Source organism: Centroberyx gerrardi, chromosome 11 (assembly GCF_048128805.1).
Source record: "Centroberyx gerrardi isolate f3 chromosome 11, fCenGer3.hap1.cur.20231027, whole genome shotgun sequence".
Classification (NCBI taxonomy): domain Eukaryota; kingdom Metazoa; phylum Chordata; class Actinopteri; order Beryciformes; family Berycidae; genus Centroberyx; species Centroberyx gerrardi.
The window spans coordinates 2722377-2745102 of record NC_136007.1 but is presented as its reverse complement, the minus strand read 5'-3'; the positions used below and the strand labels follow the sequence as shown (position 1 = coordinate 2745102).

Sequence of the window (22726 nt, the reverse complement as noted above, 5' to 3'; positions counted from 1 at the left end):
TTCGGAGTGCGGTTTTCTCCTGTGAGGTGCTAATTAGTACCCGGTTTCTATGTCATGTAATTATAGCCATGCTGCGGAACAGCATTACAGGAACAACCTCGTCTCCCCTTATTTTTTTATTTTTTATTCTAATTAATACAACTATTCATATGTGATTCAAAGGAACGCCTGATCATTTATATTCATTTCTCTGCACACCCGGTCTAACTCTGCTCCGGTTGACTTTATATTTGATTGAGGCAAAAAAAAAAAAACTTTTCTCTCTTCCGCTTCAGGAAGTCACAGGAAAGTCACTCTGGTTAGTTGCAGGACTTTTTTTTTTTTTGAGGTGAAACTTTTTCCTGGATTAATGTGCTGAGTCTGATAAGTTGGAGTCAAAGGGTTTCATGACATCATCAATTTGAAAACAAGTGTGAACTCATGAATAAGGGATGCAGTGTTTTTCTGTGTTTAGTCCTTTGAGAAACACAAAGAACAGCAGAGCAAAGTGTGAGCGGTGAGGAGCGCTGCTAGTGCCAGTAGGGGATCGTTCTGGATCGTTCCGGATCGTTCTGCTTACAGCATCATCAGATTCAAGGCGGGGGGGGGGGGGTCAGATCAGGCTGTTTCCCACCCTGCCATGACGACTCCAGATGGAGCCTCACTAAAAGTCCTGCTTTCGACTGTGTGCTTGCTGCACTATCGCTCCATTTTCAAGAGGAATTGCTCAGAAAAATCCAAGTTTTGCTCTCATTTCATTTGCTTGAGTTTGTTTATCACTCAAGTCTTGACCGGTTCTCCGCTGTACCTGCAGAAAGAGTTTGGCTGTGCGAGTCCTCTCTGTTGTTTGAGCTGTCAGAAGTTAAAAGGAACTGGTAGCTAGACTGGGAACCAGTTGGTTGGGAGACATACTTTTGTTTGAAAATACTAAAGTCATTTGCTTCTTTTGTATAACGTTGAAGATATCTGTCTGCAGTACTAATGCAAGATAGATGTGGGGTCAGTGCATGGAGGGGGAAGTTTTGCCTCTCCATGAGCAGAGCAGTGGTCACAGTACATTTATTTCCCATCTGCATACTGTATACTGTACCATCTGCATTTGTTCGTTGTGCCTGGTTGTTCAAATTACAAAAAATCTGTGAAGAGAGCATTTGTATGCAGTTGTATGGACTCACTGCAACAATGGGTCCACAAAGATGCAAGCTCTGGCTGCATTGCATTCTGGTCTCTCTCCTGCTCCTGTGGGTGGAGAAACTGGTCTCTCTCCTCTTCTACGATGGATTTCTCCCTGTATGATTGTTGAACGTCTCTCGGTGCAAAATGGCGGCTCTAGAAAGAAGCCCTCGCTCTTTGATTCTGAGGGACTGACACCAAAACCTGACGTTTACCGCTGATGTTTTAGATAGTTGATTGTCTAGTTTTAGCCGGTTTGGGTTAGTCTCTCAGCTGTCTACCATTTCTCTTCTCTACTCTTCTCTTCTCTTCTCTTCTCCTCCATGTCCATCTCCAACTCCTTTTAAGCTATAGCAAATTTGAGCTAAATCAGCCTCCTCTTCCTCACACCAGCCATGACACCGCCATCCATGTCGGGCAGCATGATATGGATAAAACATAATAGGATTTTGGTTGCTGAATATTGTGAATACAATATCAGTTACATTGCAATACAGTCTGTCTCTCTGCGTACTTATTTACACATACGATTAACTGTACAGCACTATTTTTGTGCCATCTGTTAACTGGCTAAAAAACAGGCTGTGTGCCCTCTGCTTCGTTCTTTTGCTATAAAGAGTGGGCGCTGTACTGCTATTTTATTCATTAAAAGGGTGTAACATCAGAAATGAATTGGTCTACCTTTATTTCATAGTAGGAGAGACACAGGAGGGAAGGTTCTGGTGGGATTTGACCCTCGGCCAGCAGGTGCATTTGGGGTTTTTCAGGTACTAGGGCTGCACAGTTAATCCAAAAAATCTAATCATCTCGAAATCGCAATATTGACTAATGCAGTTTCCAAATTGCAATGAAGGGAATGGATGGAAACGTGTTCCAGACAACTTCTTAAACAAGATTTTCTGCTGCTCGCAGTCCTTGGCCAAAAAAATCAAGCTGCCTTTGGAGAAAATCTCATCTGATTTCAAAGTGAGCAATTCTTAATCATTAGCATCTCCTCTTCCACCCAAGGTTTTTGAGACTGTGCTAAAAAATAAATTACATCGTGTATTACAATCATATTTTCTTACATTTATTTGCATTTATTTTTGAAACACATTTCACCTTGTCAGTGTAAAATGATCTCTGCCCTCTCTCTCTCTCTCTCTCTCTCTCTCTCTCTCTCTCTCTCTCTCTCTCTCTCTCCTCTCTCCCTCCTGCTGTCTCTCGCAAGTGAAGCATGACACAGTCACAGATGACATGCAAACACTGAAACCTGCTGTTTCTATCTCTTCTTGTCATTTCTTGCCTCTTCTCTTTTCTCTTCTCCTGTTCTCCTTTGCTCTTTTCTTTTTTCTCGACATCTCGTTTTCTTTTCTCTTCTCTTCTTGATTTGCCTTTGCTCTTCTCATTTTCTTTTCTTTTTCTTGACATCTCTCGTCTTCTTTTCTCTTATTCTCTCCTCTTTTCTTTCTTGTGCTCTTCTCCTCTTCCTCTTGACATCTCTTGTTTTTTCTTCTTCTCTTCCCTGTTCCTCTTTTCCCTTCTCTTCCCTTGATGTCTCTTTTCTTATCTTGTCTTTTGTATTTTTTCTCGTTTCCTCTTTTTTTTCTTCACATCACTTATTGTCTTTTCTTCTCTTCTTTTCGAACTCTTATTCTATCACATTTTGACTGTGTGTGTGTGTGTGTGTGTGTGTGTGTGTGTGTGTGTGTGTATGTGCTGTTAGCGCCTCATGTTCCATCATATCCAGCTTTTCCAGGGATCAGATCAGCAAAGCCTCCTCTGACTGTCACAGATCCACAAGCTTCAGCCTCAGTCACTGGGACTCACATTGTCCACCTCACCAAATATCTACTGTTGAGTCGGAAAACTTGAGTCAATACCTTATCTTGGGTCTGGTATTCCTTTATTCACTTAGTTATTTGTTCACTTCTTTGTTTGTTTGTTTGTTTGTGTGTCTCTTTCTTTCTTTTGTTCATTTGTTCTTTCATTCTTTCGTTCTTTCTTAATGGATTTAATGAAATATAGATTGTTTTATTACATAGTCATAGTTTATTATACATATATATTGATGTCAAAAGTGACTCTCCTCTTTCACAAATGTATTTTATCTTGAGTCTTGAGTTCTCTCATACCACAGTGTGGGAAAATCCAACCCCACCCCCAGTAGAAGGAAGGAAAATCCAAACTAAAACACTTAACCACTGTTAAAAAAACAGCTATTGGTTATGTACCTTGGATTTTTGGGCTCATTGTCTTATTTTCCTTAATCTAGTAGATAACTGGTCAAATGTTGACGGCGTGACGTCACTTCCAGATATTTCCAGCAGCTAAAATAGAGTTTGATAGCAGAAAATGTTTCAGCGATCTAAAACCTCAGCGGTAAATGTCAGATTTTGGTGTCAGTCCCTCAGAATCAAAGAGCGAGGGCTTCTTTCTAGAGCCGCCATTTTGCACCGAGAGACGTTCAACAATCATACAGGGAGAAATCCATCGTAGAAGAGGAGAGAGACCAGTTTCTCCACCCACAGGAGCAGGAGAGAGACCAGAATGCAATGCAGCCACAAGACATGTGTTTTGAGTAAGGGGCGACTCTCACTTTTTCTCAACTGGAACCTCTCAACTGCTCTCTTGCTCTTACTGTGCTATCACTATCACTCTCTCCTCCTACATGTGTAACTAACAGCTGAAAGCAACAAGTTGAGGCCCGTTCTCTGGGGGTCGTGGAACATAATTCTGGGAAATGTAGGAAATCACTAACTGAAGTAGAAGTAGACGAGGCAGGTTGAGGGGAAAGTGGGTACAAGAAAAAATGTAATTACAATACTTAATCACAGAGTAACTCCTGGAATGTATTGAACATCACATTGATGATCTTTTATTAACTTTTGACCACATATTATTGTGATTTCAAACAAAAATATTCTCATTCAGAACATTACATTTAGAAAATGGCAACTGGTCAAAATGCCAAAAATACACAATCTTATTATACATGAAATAATGCTAAATATACCCATGAATGATTCATAAAAATATCATTGTCTTTGCTTAGGAAGGCTGCAACAATCAATATTTGGTGGAGTAACCCTGATTCTTTATCACAGCTTTGATGCGTCTTGGCATGCTCAATAAATACCTAATCAATACCTCATTAAGTTGAAACAGGTGTGCTGCTGGTGGAATTTAACAAATAGGCCTACTTGGAATGGCTGCGATGCCTTGGAGAGACTGGAAATATCATCATTGTCGCGTGAAAACCTTGTAACTCTGATTTAGTGATTTTCATGTTTTAACTTAAATTGAAAGATTACATGGTCGTCTGTGTGTGGAGAAAGTTCTGTGATCCTTTGGCTTATGAAAACCTTTCAGAACCCACATTGGATAAACTGAAAAATGGCTGGTTGTCAAGCTAAAACCAAGGCTTTTTAGTTCCTGAAAAGATGACATTTTGGAGGTATGAGGTTTTCACCCAACAACAGAGCTGTATTAAAGATCTCTAAAATACTAAGGACCCATTCTGTGAAAGTGTTAAACTACCTATTGTCATTTTAGATCAGATGTCTTCAGTTGTATTTCATCAGGCCAGTTCCTCTGTAGCTCCAGTGTGTCCATCATGGCTAACAGCAGTGTGTGACAGAGCCGGTGCTTCTCAGCAGGACCGCTGTGGCTCACTGCAGTATCAGCTACTCTGTGATGGAAAACTGTCATTGACACATTGATCGTCCAATTACTCACTCGCTCTCCGGTGCCTGATGGGATCAATTACAATGACCGTCTGCAATACGTCAGGCGTCTCTACCCACAAACCCTCCTGTTGCTGCCTGTACCCTGCCCTTCATCCATCCATCCATCCATCCATCTCTTCCCCTGACACCTCTTGCTTTATCCATACTTTTTTTAAAAGTTATTTTTGCCTTTATTAGACCATTTCCCCCTCTATTAAGTGGAGAGAGATAGGAGAAATCGGGAAAGGGCGTGGGGGGGGGATGACATGCGACAAAGGTCCTCAGCTGGATTCAAACCCGGGACGTTGCACCTACATGGTACGCACCTTAGACCAGTGTTTCTCAACCCAGTCCTTAAGGCCCACCTGTCCTGCAAGTTGTTGCTCCAGCTCTACTCGTCCACACCTGGTCCAATTAAAGTATCATGAAAACGTCTAGCCCTTAATTGGATCACGTGCACAAGAACCAGGCTGGAGCGGGACGTCCTGATGGCTCAGCGGTCTAAGGCGTGTACCATGTAAACAAAACATCCTGGGTTGGAATCTGGCCCAGGACCTTTGTCGCATGTCATCCCCTTCTTTCACCCACCTTTCCTGTCTCTCTATACTTGGCTGTCCAGTAAAGCAGAAAATGCCCCCCCAAAAAAACGTAATAAACAGGGATGGAGCAAAAATGTAAACACTGCCTTAGACCACTGAGCCACCAGGACGCCCCGCTTCCAAACAAACTGACAAAAGTAAGGATGCCTTTGTCAGTTTTTTGTCAGTTTGATAAACTTTTTAAATATTTTTTTTATTATGTGATACTCTGTTGATCCCCAAGGGGAAATACTGTTTTTGCTCGCCCCCCCTCCAATGAGGTCAGAGCGGCAGAGCGGCAGGTCCCGGCTGCTGGAGCTGGTAGGAATTCAGAGTCTTGCTCAAGGACACTTCAGCAAGGCGGATGCCTGCCGGATGCTTGGTCGACTTGAACCCAGGTCATCAAAATATTTCATAATTCAAATACTGCATCAGGTATCCTGAGGTGGTTCTGCTGGACAGCGGTAACCTCAGCCTCCTCTTGCCGTCGGCCAGCTACCTCCAGCAGCTGGACCCCGGGGGTTCACGCTAACACACTAACCGTTAGCTTCGCTGCAGCATCTCGGATTAGCTTCCATGGCCACGGGAGTAAACTTCCCCGGAGTTATTTTCAGGGCGGTTTTTATTAATGTTCTCGTTGCTTTCGCTGGTTTAGAAAGCTGCTGTCAGCAGGCTCCAGCTACTTTTGAACCATGTTATCACCAGCAGCAGCATCACCATCTGCATGACAAGGATGGAGGGAGGGAGAGGTGGGGAGGGAAAAAATTGATTTATTCGAAAACACTGAATGTCATTATGAGAGTAATATTGTTCCCTCATCACTGCATATTTAGAAAAAAAGATATAGATGATTCCATTGTCAAAAATGTTTGTCGTTTTAATATTGGATGTCTTGTTTTGGAATGAGGAGAGGGATAAATTTAGTTACGGAGCGAGAAATTGGAGCAATCAAGACGAGTGAAACAACATTCAGAGAGATTGGGGGGGTAGTGAGAAAGAGGGGCGATGGAGGGAAAGAGAGAAAGAGAGAGAGCGGCCGGCAGATAGAGAGGGAGAAGAAGAGAAATGGAGGTGGATGCCTTGAACGGGCATGAATAAATTTATGACTTTTATCATTGATTCATAGTGTTTCCAAAACAGATTATGGGGCTGGAAAGTGTTGGAAAGCCAAAAATCTCAGAAAACTAGTAGAAGAAGTAACGGTTGAGTCATCGGTATTGATCGGCAACCCTGTTTACCCCCTGCAGATATATTACGTTCGTTCTGTGCCGCGGGGCCGTAAACATCTTAACGCGCCGTTAAAAGAAGACAGAGTAAACAGTTCGCAGGGCTCGATGAAGAGAAAAGGAGGCGGGAGAGAAGAGAGGAAGATGAGAGCGAGATGGACAGAATGAAAAGAACAAGAGGAGAGAGATGGAGCTCATGGATGAGGAAGAGAGAGAAAGAGATGGAGACGGAGACGGTCTCAATGAAACCAGTTTGGTCTGATTTTTGCCTTGCTGCAGGTAATGATGAGGTTTAGCTTGGCGAGAGGAGGGAGGGAGGGAGGGAGGGAGGGAGGACGAGGTGGGGGTAGTGATGGTGAGGTGTGTGTGTGTGTGTGTGTGTGTGTGTGTGGGGGGGGGGTAGGTGGTTCGTCTCACTCTTCATTAGGCTGTAATTGAATTTCCGTTGCCCATGCGGGGAGGATGCACCTCCCTCGCTCTCACTGCAGGGAGTCTTGGCTCACTCTGCCTTCCCAGCCTCCCTAGATGCTTCCAAGGTTAGATTAACGAGAACGCTGCTTTATCAACCCAGAGGTGGACGTTACAGTCTGAGATCACAAAACCAGACTTCATATCATCTTCCCAATTATAAGAACTGAATTTGGAAAACATGCCTTCAGCTATGCTGGCTTGGAATCTGTTACAAAAAGATTCGAAGCTAAACTCTCTTGTCGGAATTGATCAATTCAAAGAACAAATTGTGCTCATGTTTTTAACTGATGTGTTGAAGCTTATTATTGCATCTCTATTGTCTTGATTATTTTTTTTTACATTGTATTGTGTTATATGAAAATCTCTGTATGCTGCCTTTCTTGGCCCGGGTCCACTTGAAAAAGAGATGCAAATCTCAACGTGGTTAAATAAAGGATAGGTAAAATAAATCAATTTCTCTGCTTACCATCGATCATCTACGCACGTCTGTCCAGGTAGGCACATGGGTACCTCCTTTCAACAGTGTGTAATTGTTTTAGGGTGGATTTTCCCTTTTAACTCTGCTCTGCTCTGCCTCACTCTCAAGCCGCTTGCTGGTTTTATCACTCCGTTAACTCGTTTTGTCTTTGTAATAAAGCTGTGTTTTCAGGGCCGCGGGGCAGGAGGCGCTGTGTTCTTTACATACGTGGCAAGACGAGCGGCGGTGCGAGCTGTCTCAGCAGCTTTAGTGTTTGTTTTTTCCTCTTTTTTTAGTTGAAGTTTATTTTGGGGACGAGAGCTGTTCCCCGGGGAATCGGGCTTCATTAGCACCTCTGACTGTCCAGGCGTCGCATCGGCTCACGGGAAGAGTGAGAGATGGAGAGAGAGAAAGGGAGAGTGAGAGATTTGTCCTAATCAAAGCCTGTCACAGAGTATCTGAAGAGTGGTAACAAGGGACACGTCACCATGTTGGAAGACTGACAGCCAAATCAAAGGTTGTAATGTCGCTGCCTCTTTCTTCCTGACAAAACCTAAAATTATTTGGTCCCCTGAACACTTCATGACTGCACAGAAACGAGTCATTCCCTTTGTTTTGTCTCGTTTCCATAAAGTGGTTATTATTATTATTTCTCTTTAATTGGAGTTTAATTTGAGAACTGGAGCTCTTCCCCAAGGAGCTTCATTAGCATCTGTAATAGTGGAAATAACTGATATCATGCCAGCTTAATTGGGGCATTGTTAACACCATCATCATCATCACCATCAGCAAGTTAAGCATTATGCAGCATGCAGGCAGAAGAGAAAGGGAGAGGAAGGCAGAGTTGGAAAGAAATGTAGGAAATGAGAGATAATGGGAGAAATGGCAAATAAGCGGTTTTGGGGGGTAAAGACGTGGTATTATGTTTTAATAGTCTTCCCTGGAGAGCAGAAGCCCATTTTGTGTTCCGCTAATGGAGGGAAAAGAGGGGGGAAAGACGGGACAAATGGTGGAGGAGGAGAGAGCAGGGAGGTGGCGGGATAGGAGGAAGAGGAAGGGAGCGCTGATGTTGGAGTTTCATATCTTCCTCCTCCTCTTTCTCCTCCTCTGCCTTTTCTCCCTTCCTTATCTACTCCTCCTTTGTCTTCTTCCCCCTTTCCTTCTCCCTTCTGATTCTTTCCCTTCTTTTTGCTCCTCTTCTCCCCCTCATTCTCACCTCCTCTTTTTCTTCCTCGTCCTTGTTCTTGTATTTTTTCTTCTTTTTCCTCTAACATCTTCCGTCTTTTCTTCATTTTTCAGCTCATGCATCTTTCATAGACATGTTCTGCTGTTGGAAGGAAATTGTATTTAAAAAATGAACAAACATCAGGAGTTCGATTATCTCAACAGGAGTGAGGAAGTGTTCCTAAACTGATACTCTGTGTGTGTGTGTGTGTGTGTGTATAATTTATGAAAACTCTGATGACAGTTCCTCTGAAACAAAGCTATGACATCCACTGTTAGGATTTGGCAGATTACCAAAGCATCAAACCCCAGGGAATTTCTAAATGAAGCAAGCCTAACTGCTAAAAAGATGCTGGAGGGAGGCCTAATGCCCCCCAGGTTGAATCCTATGAAAAAGCCCTGTGTATTAACAGCCATGTGTCTCAAAATGCCCTTGAGCAGAACATTAAACCCCCGCCTGCACACTCATCCCAAGTCACTCTCAGTAACAGCAGCAGTTGCACGCCTAAAATGTAAATGTGAATTCTACCGAAGAAGGTTGTTTGTCGGTCATAGGGTGCTTAAAGGGTCTTTAAGTAATAATCAGTGACATTTTTGTATAAATAACTGTCTGATGTGCTACTGTCCAGTACTGATTTATATTCCACAGCAGTGATTCAACCTACTGTATATCCAGTTGATGAAAGCTTCTCCACTGTCTGTTCTAAACAGCCGGTGTCTGGCAGCTCTTTCCTGGGAAAAATCCAGGAAGTGATGCGTTTTACATTTTCTGACTGCAGACTGTATGTAGGGTGTTCCTCTACTGTCGATAACCAATGAGCGAGGTGGGTGTTCCCTTACTGCTAGAGAAGGAACATCAAACTGATTGGATTCCCATCTGTGCTGCATCAAGCATACACTTTCCACTAGTAGTAGTAGCTAGTATTGCCCCGTTTCGGCTATTTTGCATACCTAAAATTGCCGATAGTTCGTAGTATTTATGTGCATGATTCTAATTAAATTGATGATGCAGTGAAAAACCACCTGTGAAGCTAATACCTACTTTATTAAAATCAAAGAACTTAAAACCTTAGAGTTTTTTTCTATCAGTGTATCACTTGATTTTATGTTATGCTCTATCATTCATAAAAATTATGAACGATAGAAGTAGTATTCCAGTCAGGGCAGACATGAAGTCCATGCTGAGCATGGTTACACTAGCAGGCATGAGTACAACTGTTTACAGACAACAGCACAATAGCTAACGGGTGGCACGGTGGCGCAGTGGGGCTGTTGCCTCACAGCAAGAAGGTCCTGGGTCCTGGGTTCGATTCCCGCCTGGGTCGCTGTTGGCACTGGGGGCATGTTCTCCCCATGCCTTCGTGTGTGGAGTTTGCATGTTCTCCCTCTCTTGGGTTTTCCTCCATATAACATTGGTAAGGACCCCCACTAAAAACATGCAGAAGAAGTATGTGTGGTTGCTTGCAGTGACAAGCTTGCTTGTCCGGTTTCTTTATAAAGTAATGCAGTGTAGAGCACCAGATTACCAGCGCTTCTCAGAAGAAGCAAAGACCTTGTAATCTTTTTGTCAATCATTTTCTCACAAAAGGCATTGTAATCTGTTAAACGTCGATGTCACTGGAGGCCACGGCATGAATTATCATAATAATTAGTGTGAATGAGCTACACCTAAGTAGTCTCATTGTCAGGCTAGACCCTCCGTTATTTACATGCAGCAATCAGTGCTACATAACGTGCACATAATAATATAAATCACTTAGTCAACACAAATGACTCGGCACGGGGAAACAAGCATCGTTTATTGGAAAATTAAAAAAGTGTTTGTGTTCAGATTCCTTCTTGGTGTCTTCCAGGTCTTCCATCTCCGTCTCCGTCTGTTCTTCTGTCTTCTCCGTCTGTGGTATAGAAACACATAGTGACTTTCTTCCCATTTAACATGAAGGGGACGCCACTGAAAGGCACATTTTACCTCCCATTATGCATTCTTGTTAGCAACAAAATCTAAGAGTAAAAGAAATGAATAGCTACAAGTTAAACAATAAATGAAATAAAAATGAGGATCTTGAGGATTACTACATTACATTTTGAAAACACAAAGATGATGATGATGTTTTTTTTGTTTGTTTTTTTTCAGCTACTAACCACTGTGTAGATGTTCATTTCTATGTGCTGGGCTGGTGAAACGGCTTAATCACTAGTGAAGCCCATGAATTCCCCACCTGTTGTGACCACTGGCTAAAAAAAAATGTGCCTCTCTGGTGACGGCAGACTGTAATTTTAAATATCAGGTTTGCTTTTAACGGTTGAGACATGGAACAATCGACAGCATGCGCAGCAAAAAGAGCAAAAAGATGACAACTTGAACGACCGTTTTTCTCTTTTCTATTCTGCCTCTTCTTCCTCGTCCTCTTTCAGCCGTCTCAACAGAGGGCAGCGGACGATGTCTGTGAGAAAAATTCAGCCAAACAGATCGAGGCTCACAGGCGAGATTGAGTGTGTGAGTGTTTAGACTCTCAACAATGACTCTCTCAAGGACTAACAATCCCCACGGGGGTATTTTAACAGCGGCGGTAAGAAAGAGTCGCCCGACAGAACGAGGTTTGCAGGAGAGATTTAGTGAACACAACAGAGGCAGCGCCGTGTTAACAGTGACTAACTGTGACTCCCTTTGGCCATCCATCTCTGTTGCTGTTAGTTTACCTTGCAGCCCCCCCCCCCTCCGTCTACATGCAGTCATTTCTGCCTCCTCCTCTTCCTCCTCCTCGCCTCTCCTCTCTTACCCCTTCCTCCCCTTCATAGTCATCTTCTTCTCTTCTTCCTCTTCTTTTTAAGTCAAATTTTAGTCGAGTAACAACGCATTCTTAGACGCCCTTTCCACCTGACATTAACACGCATGCTGGCTGATCGGATTGTAATCGGATAGCGCCAAAAAACACAAAAAAATCCAGGTGTAAATTCAACACGAATTGAGGATCTGGTCATCCAAACCACCATTTATAACAAAGTGTAAATGCAGCACGTCTCCAGTCCACATATAGGAGCTATGTAAGCAAAAATAAATTATAATAATAATAAATTAATAATAATAATAAAATCCAACCAGGAAACACACAGGCCGGCGGCTCAGAGAGTAACGTCCTTGGCAAAAATGGATTGTGAAGGTACTTGTGGATGGGGAACAAATGAGATGAGGCGTTTACTGTCACATTTAAAGGACATACATTTTATTAGAGAAAGTGACAATCTAGCCAACATTTTGGCGAGGGAAAGAGAAATCATGATTTCACGGTGCAAATATAATCTAGCTACATCAGATCTAGACACAATCTGGATACAAGACGCATGTTAATGGGCTTTTTTTATAGTGGCGGCCTGGCAAGAGGCAAAATGCCTCTTTATGGGGCGTTGGGTGAGAGGAACAGGGAGACCAGACAAGAAGACAGAGGGCAACAGAAAACACAATAAAAACTGCTAGTCATGTTGAACAAGACATTAGGGCGGACATAAGCTGGACGGACGCATGTAAAGACCCGGAGACAGCAAACAGCACAACAAATAACACCAGCAACAGCAAGGACACAGCTGAAAGCAGTTAAAATGGATGTAAGAGAGATGAAATTGTCTCCTCCTGCTTATCAAAATGCTGCTTTCATCATTTTACAGTGTGACTGCAAAGCGCACATCTGTAATATATCTCTTGTCGTTGCCTTAGTAGCTGTTAAAGCTGTGTGTGTGTTCTGTGTGTGTGGGGCGTGGTAAAATCCCCCCCCAGACTGGCCTATATCATCATAGATGCTCCCTCAACAGCCTTTTTTTAATGACGGCTGCAAAAAAAAAAAAAAAGCAGCTTCACATCATCCCAGGCTGGCGCGGGGCGGAAGGGAGGGGGTGTGATGGAGTTCACAAGGCCACTGGAATATTTTGTTGGAGGAATAAATTAGCAGCTCCAGTCTCTGGTGCTGTGCCAAGGAGTCTGGGAAGTAATCCACCACCTTGGAAGGAGACGCTCAGGCTGCCATATTGGATCCACTGTAATTTGAGGCTAATTGAATTGAAAAGCTGGAGAAAAAAAGAAATACTGCAGTGGGGTCGAGGTATGTGTGGGTATACTGCATGTATAGAAGTTTACGCAGCCAGTTTCTGAACCAAAAGTAAAATACGTCAGCGTAGTTTGAAGTTGTGCTTTTCTATCCCACGTTTGATCATAAATTTGTCACGGTGTATAAGCAAGCGCTGTTTCTGAAAGGTCAGCGTGTTTATTCCAGATGTCGAGGAAACGGTAGATCACATCAGAGCTATTTACTCCGCACTTTGAAGCATTACACTGATCTACTGCATATGAAGTAGGAGGAAAGTGGAGCGTTGGTCCAAAATAAGACGGAGAGGCGGAAGAGGGAGCCAGGAACCTTTTCCATTAGCGTTGGTGTTTTTTGCCATTGGCGGCTTGTTCGTGTGACAGAGAGCACATATGAAGAGTTTTCATCTTGCATACAAAATAAGAAAGAATAAAAAAAACGACATAAATATCGACAATGTTTGTTCTTGGTGTAGCATATTGTCCCTGTGTGACAAAGTTCCATTTATTTTTATTTTCATATCAGGAGCCTAGTGAACTAGATGGTGAGCAACAACGCTGTGGCCTTTCACTGCTGCACGCTTCACTCCTCTTGTCTTTTGCTTCTTTCCTTCGTTTTTCTGGTTGTGATTTTAATTTTAATTAACGGCGCAGTTTAAGGGAAGATGTGATCCGTTTCTAAAGCAGGAACAGATAGAGGAGAGTGGATGTGAGGTTGTTTTGGTGCATGGGGCTGCGGAGGTGACCCAGGCGTCGATGATAGTCTCAGCCCCCCAATCATGTCCCGGGCTCCGGATTCTAATAATGACTAATGTGTTTGCCGACGTCAGCCTGCTCTCATTAGCGTGATTTATGGCCTCGCCAATTTTCAGTAAACCAGAGGAGCCGTATTCCAATTTATTCAGGTCAAATTAACCATTCATAATTAGACGTGGTAACCTTTCCCTCTTCCCTCTCCTCACTCACTCGCATGTGCTGTACATGCAATGCAAATGTTCATTGTTTAATCTCCGCGCCTGTCATTAAGAAGGTGATACGAGAATCACCCCGTGCGGGCCGAAGGTTTAAATTAGCTTGAATCAATCTCCTAACGGTCAGTTCTTAATGGGCTGATTTATTGCAGCGCGATATGGAGGCGACAGCTTGCCCTTTCTTCTCAGTGTGGCACCAAACCTATGGAGCTCCTCAGCTGCTGTTCCAGGATCAGACCCACAGCCTGTTGCTCCGCCTAGAGCGGGTAACAAACAGGGATGGGACAATATGTTCATCTCACGATACGATTTGATACGTGGTGTGGGGTTCAGGATTCAATACTGGGAAGAAAAAAAATCGGACTGTGCAGAATTCTGTTTATTTCTGAGCCAAAAATCTTTCCAGCGATGGCATTGGCTCGCTAGAATGTAAACAACAATTTAAAAATGTCATTACAAAGTGACAATAATATAATTTGGATGGAGAGCTTGTCAGATTGTGATGGTCAAGCGTCTCATTTGTGATTACTACAGCAGAATAAAATGCAGCTAATATCACCATTCATTTTTCTGACCCACGATGTGTATTGTCACATTTTTGTATTGTGATATATTGAATTTCGTCCCATCCCTAGTTACAAACCTCCTATCTTACAGTATTTTTTATTCTTGTTTTATTGTGCCGATTATCACTCACCTGTGTTGCATGAAGACCTTCCAAAGATCTGTTTCTTCTACCTGGATGGCTGAAGGTGGCGGTGGTGAAGTCGATCCCTCCGGAGCGGTTCTTAGTCACTGCTTTACCACATGTAACTTTAGCTAATTTGAGCCAGAACCACCCAGTCCACTCTCATCATTTTATTATTTTACCTCAAAATGACCCAAACTGCACATAAAAAGATCAGTCCTGTGAATCATGGCCCTCAGGTGTCTCACAAATGTGGCCTGGCCAATTCTCTTTGACCTTTATGAGTTATTACCAGCAGAGGCCTGTCTGACACTTTGACAGTGCTGTTTACTGCTGTCTTGATTACTGCTGGTCTAGTTGGCATTGTTATTGTTTTGTCTAGTCTGGTCAGGTCTGGTCTTGTCAGGTCTGGGTTGGCCTGGCTAGTTTGGCTTGTCTGGGCGAGTGATGGTGGGATTTGATGCTGTTTGACTCGGGGAGATGGGCTGTCACCAAACAGGCTCAACACTAAAAACACAGAGAGGGAGGAAGAGGAGAGAAGAAGGTAGGAAGTAGAGAAAGCTAAATCTGCAGAAGGCAGAGAGGCAGATCGGAGGACCTGGCTCCAGGTTTGTCGGTTTTGGCTGGTCCTTCAGCGATCCAGCTGTCGGTTTAGATCAGACCTGCCTCCCCACAGATCCCAGTGGCCAAAGAGACAACTGCTGCCAAGCAGCATCAACACAGAAGGAAGGGCTGAGTGGCAGGAAGGAAGGAGGGAGGATGTAGGGAAGGAACGAAGGAGGGAATGAATGAAAGCAAAGGAAGATTAAGGAAGGGAACAAGGCAGTATGGGGATAAGCACATTTTGTCCGTCACTTCAGCAGCTACAGTTAAGCCTGTAAAATTTTAATTTGAAAGGGCCGTTGCCTTTCCTCCCTCCTCTCCTCTGATGTTCAGAATCCAATTAGTGGCTGTTGGAGGGTTCCTCAGCCACACCGGCCCATTTGTAAGACCTGCAACCATTAAGGAAGACAGGCGGAGCTGCTGTTTTATTAATGTCTGGCTTCCCCGCCTGCATTCTGCAAATAATAGTCCCATTTTTTTTCAGGCCTTGCAAACTTTAGCTTATTTATCAAGATGAAAACCCCACTGGTCTTATGATTGGAATTCCACTGATGGAATGCCAGTTTTAACATTAACACATAATCAATATATCTGAATATGAACTGATTTGTTCGTTTGTGTCGAGCATGGGTCTGAACAGCATCGAGATGTTGCTGCGCTGTACGATGAACTCGGACATGGAGTGGTCCGTGTCTGATACATATAAATTCAATTTTGACAATGAAATCAAACTTGTGAGTATCTATTTTTCTCGTATACTGTATCTAGCCTGTGTATATATTCAAGGCAGAGCAAGGCATCATATCAGAACCGGTTTTGACCAGTCGCTTTGTGCCATATGGTACTATGGTCAAGATTTCCTCCAATCAAGATGCAGGTAAATGCAAATTAATTGCAGTGACATCTTGAGGCTGTTTGGGCTGAAATCAAATGTGGGGAGGAGAGAGGGAGGAAGGAAGGGCGATGTTTGGGATTAGCCGGATGCCATTGCCTTTCTGAAGTATAATGAATTGCCAATAAGCTGATGGATAGATTGGTAGATTGATAGGTAGCTGGGGAGAGATAAAGAGGGAGAGAAAGAAAGGAAGAGGAGAAACTGGTAGATGTCATTACATGTCACATTACATGTATAATTGAAAAAGGGAAGATGCGTAAAGTGATGGAGGTTTTACCCAGAAAGTCTCCTTAATCCATTATTCCCTGGCCTTAATGGGAATCTGTAAGTGGAGAATTAATTCCCAGCTGCTGCTGCTGGGCAGACGATGACTTCGTCTTTCTCCTCCTCTCCATCAGTGACCTTCACAGCAGAAGAGAGAACAACTCCCAGTAGTCTGTTCTCTTGTGATTAGATCTGAATAGCCGGGCTTCTTCTATCAACACAGAACCGACTTCACATGTCATTCAGTGTCGGGACTCAGCTCAAGAAGAAACAAGTGCGATACACTTTACAGGTGCTCCGGTGGAGGGTTGGCGTCGGTTTGTATGTACGCATGATTGGAGAGAGTGAAACTACTTTAAAAACTCCACCTGTTAACACCAAATAATGGTAATGGTTGGTGGTCATTGAGGTCTGGAAACCCAGTGGAAACAGAGTGACAGCAGACAGACAGAGAATAAAACGTGGCCCTGAGTCTGTTATTTTTTTTATTGACCTGTCAGAACTGACTTGATGTCGGAGCAGAAATATTTGCAAGCTCTATTTAGCAGAGGATTGATTTCTTTTGAAGGCGGCTCTGAGGAAAGATTGGAGGTGGGGAAAAATGTGAATGTGTAACCTTTTCTTTGATTGATTTGATACTTTCTTTTATTTTCTGTCCTTACTTTCTCTCTTTCTTTCTTTCTTTCTTTTAGGTCCCGCTAAGTGCATTATTGAATTTTCTTTTTTTGGGCAGGCCGACTTGTGTATTTTGCTGACCTGTAGGAACTTGGTGAGGCGGAGGGTTCCTGATGGTGACGATCCAGCTCTTAAATATCCGCGGTATATTCAGATAACGAGCGATAAAGCTACAAAACAGGCAAGCGTAGCCAGCTGCAATGTGACTCCGTCTCCCTACAAGCGGCGCTCAAGCACCTGTGGACGTCATCAATGTCGTCACGAGCTTGTGCACCATTAAAATAAGCTCCATAATATATTTTCAATGTTAGTTTTTTATTTTATAACGTTTCATGAAAATTGTAATAAATGATGAATTAAATAATAAAGTATATGTAATAGAATAATTGAATATTGTTCCCGTATTATCCTAGCATATCTCCTCCCGCTGTTTTTCACATTTTGGAGAAATCTGTTGGCCTATAAATCCCTTACATTATGTAAATTGGATCAAGAGCTGAAAGCGCCTTCAGGAAAAGGGGGATGGAGCAACTTTCTCACTATTTTGATTAGTTGATGCTTCATTGCGTCATTGCAGCATGAAAAAAGTTGAAGTCATCTTCTTCTTCCAACTTCGATTTGTAGTGTGTGTGTGTGTTGCTGCCGAATCTCATGGAAAATGACTTGTGATCTGAACGTTTTGTCATACTCGTATTGGCAAATGAAGCTGTCTGGATACCAATACTTTAATGACCAGCACTTATATAAAATACTTAAATAATAATAATAAAGTGTTTAAGCCTCTTATATTGTAGCGATGATTTGCTTGCTGATGAGGGACTTGAACAGATTTTTTTATTGCCGTAAAATTGTCGTGATTTTTTAAAATTCCAGGACCTGTAATTCCCTCATGAGGAATTTTGTGCGGTGAAATACTCACATTCATAAGCCCTCGCAATTTGTGAAGAACTGCTGATTTTTGCCAAAAAAACGTTTATAACCGCAAATGTTCGGAGCGGGCCGATTAAATTCCTTTTTCCTCTTCAGAGTAACATTCTGTCTAATGACTGCGGTAAAGACTTAAAAAAAAAAAAATCACAGAGTGCAGAAAAGTAAGTGAAAATAAACTTTTTCTCTGCACGGGTGAAGGCGTTTTATGATGTGACGGCCTTGAGGGAAACGTTTCAGTGGTGCAGCATGTGGCAACGGCAGATGTCCCGTTTGATGGTAACAGTTAATGGTTTAGTTTTCGTTTCATCATGTTTTTTACTCCTGTTGTAAGAGAGTGTGTTAGTGAGGGTTTGAACACCTCTCTGCATATCTAGAATAGGACGAATGGAGTTGCTTGCTATATTGAGCTGGACTGGTTACGTATATGCGTGTGTGCCTGTAAATGTCTATATGTGTGTGTGTGTGTGTGCTTGTTCTAGCTTAGGACACCTGGTATTTAACATTTCAAGATCTCTTTTTCCCCCAAATTTGGGCATTTTTTCCCCTTTTCCCTAAACTCTTTCCCTTCATTCTTGTGCTCTCTCACCCTACCATTGCCCCACTCCTTCCCCTTTCTCTCCTCTTTGTAATTGAAACACGATTAAGAGTTTTAATAAAAAAAGATGATGGTAAAGACGAGTTGGGATGGGACAAATTTAAGAAAGGATTCTTCATTCTCTTCAATTCCCTATTCGCCAAAACTGTGCTAGAATCTTGGAACTGTGTTTGGTTTGCAGTAAAAACTACTACGTCGTACCCCCAAGAAAAATAAATTATTCTCTTTTATCAGTTACAATTACATCAGTGAGATATACGAGATTTGTGTTACATCATTCCTGGACTAAAGAAAAACAATCACAACACATGACAAACATTTTCAAAAGAACCCAGCCCTCTAGTATTTCCATTCTGTGCTGAATCTCTGCTCCAATTTAATTCAAAGCCATTTCATAGTGCTTTGAACACACACACACACACACACACACACACACACACACACTGCACCTTATTCCTCTATCCACTCACTCTACGATTCCTCTCTTCCTGCCGCAGCATATTGGCAACGCTAGACAACAGTAACATGTTATTAGTTAAATGCTAATGCATAACAAATGTGTTTATGTGTTTAAAAAAGGATACACAGTTTGCTGAGTGTATTGCCTCAGGCAGTCGGCATGCAGGCGTTTAGCTGAAGCTGCTGTTCAGAGTGAGTGAGCAGATAGAGGTTTCAGTTTCTTCAGATCCAAGAACGCCGAGACGACATTTGAGACCTTGTGGAGAAGCTTCTTCCCGAGCCGTTTTGGAGAGAGCGATCTTCTCGTGAAAGTGAACAGAGAAGCTTCCTTACAGTTTGAGATGGACTGTGTGCGCTTCATGTCGCGCACGTGATTAATTAAGACACGCAGCTGTTCGATTTCCCAGCTGTTTCTCCCGGCTCTGTCCTGCAGACCGCAGCGCTGCGTGATGCGTCGTTCTCGCAATGCATCTCGGGGCTTTCAATCAGATGTTGTCCGTCAAGTCTCCATCCGATGCTTCCTCAACTGCTGATTAACTTCCAGGATCTTTACGCATCCTCCGTCCTTTTGTTATTTTGTTTTGGAATCGACGGTTAGATATTACGTAAAACGGATCATGGAGGACACAAGAACACACAAGAACGCATATTGATAAAGAGCTAAAGACAGTTAAATAGGACACATGGCTGTTGGTGGACAAGATGTTGTGGGGATCGAAGCTGCTGTGGCGACTGAACCTGTGACGTTTTGGTTTACAGTCTTATTCTGACCTATCCTTCCTCCTCCCTCCCCTCTCTCTCTGTGCAGAGCACCTAAAGGTGGCCCTAGAGGAGTACATGGTGCGGATGCCCAAGGTTCGCATCCTGCGGACCAAGAAGAGGGAGGGGCTGATCAGGACGCGCCTGCTGGGAGCCGCCGCCGCCAAGGGAGAAGTCATCACCTTCCTGGACTCCCACTGTGAGGCCAACGTCAACTGGCTGCCTCCGCTGCTGGGTGAGAGTCTCACTAGTGCTTGTTTTACTCAGTCGTCAAGTAAAAATACCAAACATTTTCTGGTTACAGCTTCACAAATGCTAAGATTTTCTGCCTTTCTTTTATTTATGTCATTATAAAATTCATATTTTGTTGGGTTTTTTTTGTCTGCTGGTCAGACCAAGTCAGCAATTTGAAGAATCACTCTGGGCTCTGGTAACTTGTGATGGGCATTTGTCATTATTTTTGACATTTTATAGACTAGAGAATGATTAATCGATTAATTGAAAAAATAATCAGTAGATTAATCGATAATGAAAGTGCTTGTTTGCTGCAGCCCTAACACACACACACACACACACACACACAGACACAATCTTCATATTCTTGTTTGAGGGACACACACGTCTACTGATCATGTATGTGCACACACACACACACACAGTCACACACAGAGTTGCCTCGCGGTCAGTAGAGAAGCAGACTGCTCACGCTCATAAACTCACACACTCCCCAAACCACTCTGAAGCTCACTGTTTTCACCAGTGTCAGCTGCATTAAACCATCTACTCTCTCTGTCTCTCAGACCGAATCGCCCAGAACAGGAAGTCCATCGTGTGCCCGATGATCGACGTGATCGACCACGACAACTTCGGCTACGAGACGCAGGCGGGGGACGCCATGCGGGGGGCGTTCGACTGGGAAATGTACTACAAACGCATCCCCATCCCTTCGGAGCTGCAGAAGGAAGACCCCAGCGAGCCTTTTGAGTGAGTGCAGCTTTGTTTTGGCCATAAAATTATGCCACTTGTTGGAGGCTTTTATCCAGATTACCTTCCAGTACCATGAGTGCATACATCTGTAGAAGGCTGGCCCCGGTGGGAGTCGAAAACCCTGTTAGTACTATGCTCTACCGATTGAGCTACGCGGGACCTTGTAACCTTGATTTATTCAGTGAAGGGTTTGCTGAGTACACATGCTCTTTGTCAGCGCTGGCCTGCTTTCACATTCATACACACATTCACACCTGGGAGCTGCCCGTACAATCCACTACAACGGAGCAATTCACGGCTAATGGAGGGCTTTCAGGTGATGTAACGCACCCTCCGGCGGCCATAGTGAAGGTCTTCAGCTCTTCATTTGGAAACAGATCTACCTTATTAGACTATTCACTTTTACCTTCAACATTGCTGAATTGACCTACATCCATGTAACAATTTTTTTTTCAGGTATTTCTCTTTTTCTAGCCCGGATGTTCTCCTCTGCGAGTTCAGGTGGAGAAAGAGTTCAAAAGATTTCTGTCGCTGTGTATTTGTTGGCCAGCTGTGGTTCATTTTTGCTAACCAGGTGTGGGGCTCAAGTGTTAACTAATAACCCCACTAATTTAGGAAAACAGTGAATTAAGACGCATTGCAGACCACAGTGCAAGTACAACTGCTTAATGTCAATTAAAAAGCCATGGATCCTGCCTTTGAGTCCCTGAGCAAGACACTGAAGCCCTTCTCACCCATTGTAAGTCTTGTTGCCTAATGACTAAAATGTAAAATGACATGAAAATATAAAATACATGACTTTATTAGGGAGTCCACCTGCAGTACGTCATCTCTATATTGTAAATTAAAACTACAGGGCGGTGTTATCATTTACCTTCTTATATTTACATTTTTATATTTCAGGCATTTAGGTGGCGGTTTTTACCCAGAATGACTAAGTGCTGCAGTCCAGTTGCACACTTGCACTTTAACTGTACTTATCACTGATCATATAATGTAACTGTACTTGTGCACATTGCTCATTGCACAGAACTCATTGCACATATTTTATTTTTATTTTTGTTGTATACACATTTTTCTTATTCTTATTAGATTTTATGTTGGCACCTACACCAAGAAAAATTGATGAATAAAGTTCTGATTCTGAACAGTGAAATAAGCTCCAATTCTGAGATTACTAACATTACAAGCAACCAATAGTGAGGAGTACAAAGGTCCGAGTCAGAGTGCCACGACAATAGGGCTGAACGATTTTGAAAAAATATCTAATTGCGATTATTTTGACAGATATTGCAATTGCAAAATGATTTGCGATATTAGAGGGAATGAGAATTTTTACATCCTTATTCTCATTTTCATTGAAAAACGTATTAAAATGATTATGGTGTGATTTTTGCGGGGATCTGTACCAAACAAAGATGTTTTCTTAACTCTGTAGAATATGATGTGTAGGCCAGGACATCTCTGCAGCACGACAATATTTAATTTAAAATGGTATTTTGACACACATTTCGCCGTTTAACAAATATTGCTCCTCCTGCGATTTGAAAATTGCAGTAGGCCATATTGCGATTTCGATAAAATTTAGATTAATTGTTCAGCCCTAGACGACAGTGATCATGTGTGATAGAGAAGTGCTGACAGAACAAATGAGCCAAGAAGCAGCAAAGACAGGATAGGTGACACCACCTTTAAGCAATGAAAACCTGAATAAATGAATGAAACCCAGAGATTTGTAAGGACAAATTACTCCTCGCTCGATGCCAAACACTCCATGTGTGAGTCCCGGGGGATCCTCTGCTTGTGAGACGGTGTTTCTTCATGTTCGGGGTGTTTGGGAGATCTACAAGAAGGAGACTGAAGCAGAAGAAATGAGCTGCAGAACAATCAGAATCAATCCTTATTTATTTTATTAGTCCGCTGTTCTTTGCCAATGAAATGACCTTCATCAGTGCAAATCCAGTTTGAGTCTCAAAGATTTTCATTTCATTTTCATTGTGACTGACATTG

General features: G+C 42.8%; 1 protein-coding gene across 2 annotated transcripts in view; it reads left to right on the top strand.

Moving 5' to 3' along the window:
• Positions 1-22726, top strand: part of galnt10 (UDP-N-acetyl-alpha-D-galactosamine:polypeptide N-acetylgalactosaminyltransferase 10 (GalNAc-T10)) — a 95245-nt gene that overhangs the window by 42852 nt on the left and 29667 nt on the right. For both annotated transcript variants that reach the window (XM_078286898.1, XM_078286899.1), the window contains exons 5-6: positions 19779-19964; positions 20530-20713. In XM_078286898.1, the coding sequence (XP_078143024.1) occupies positions 19779-19964; positions 20530-20713 (370 nt within the window). The remainder of the gene's footprint in view (positions 1-19778; positions 19965-20529; positions 20714-22726) is intronic.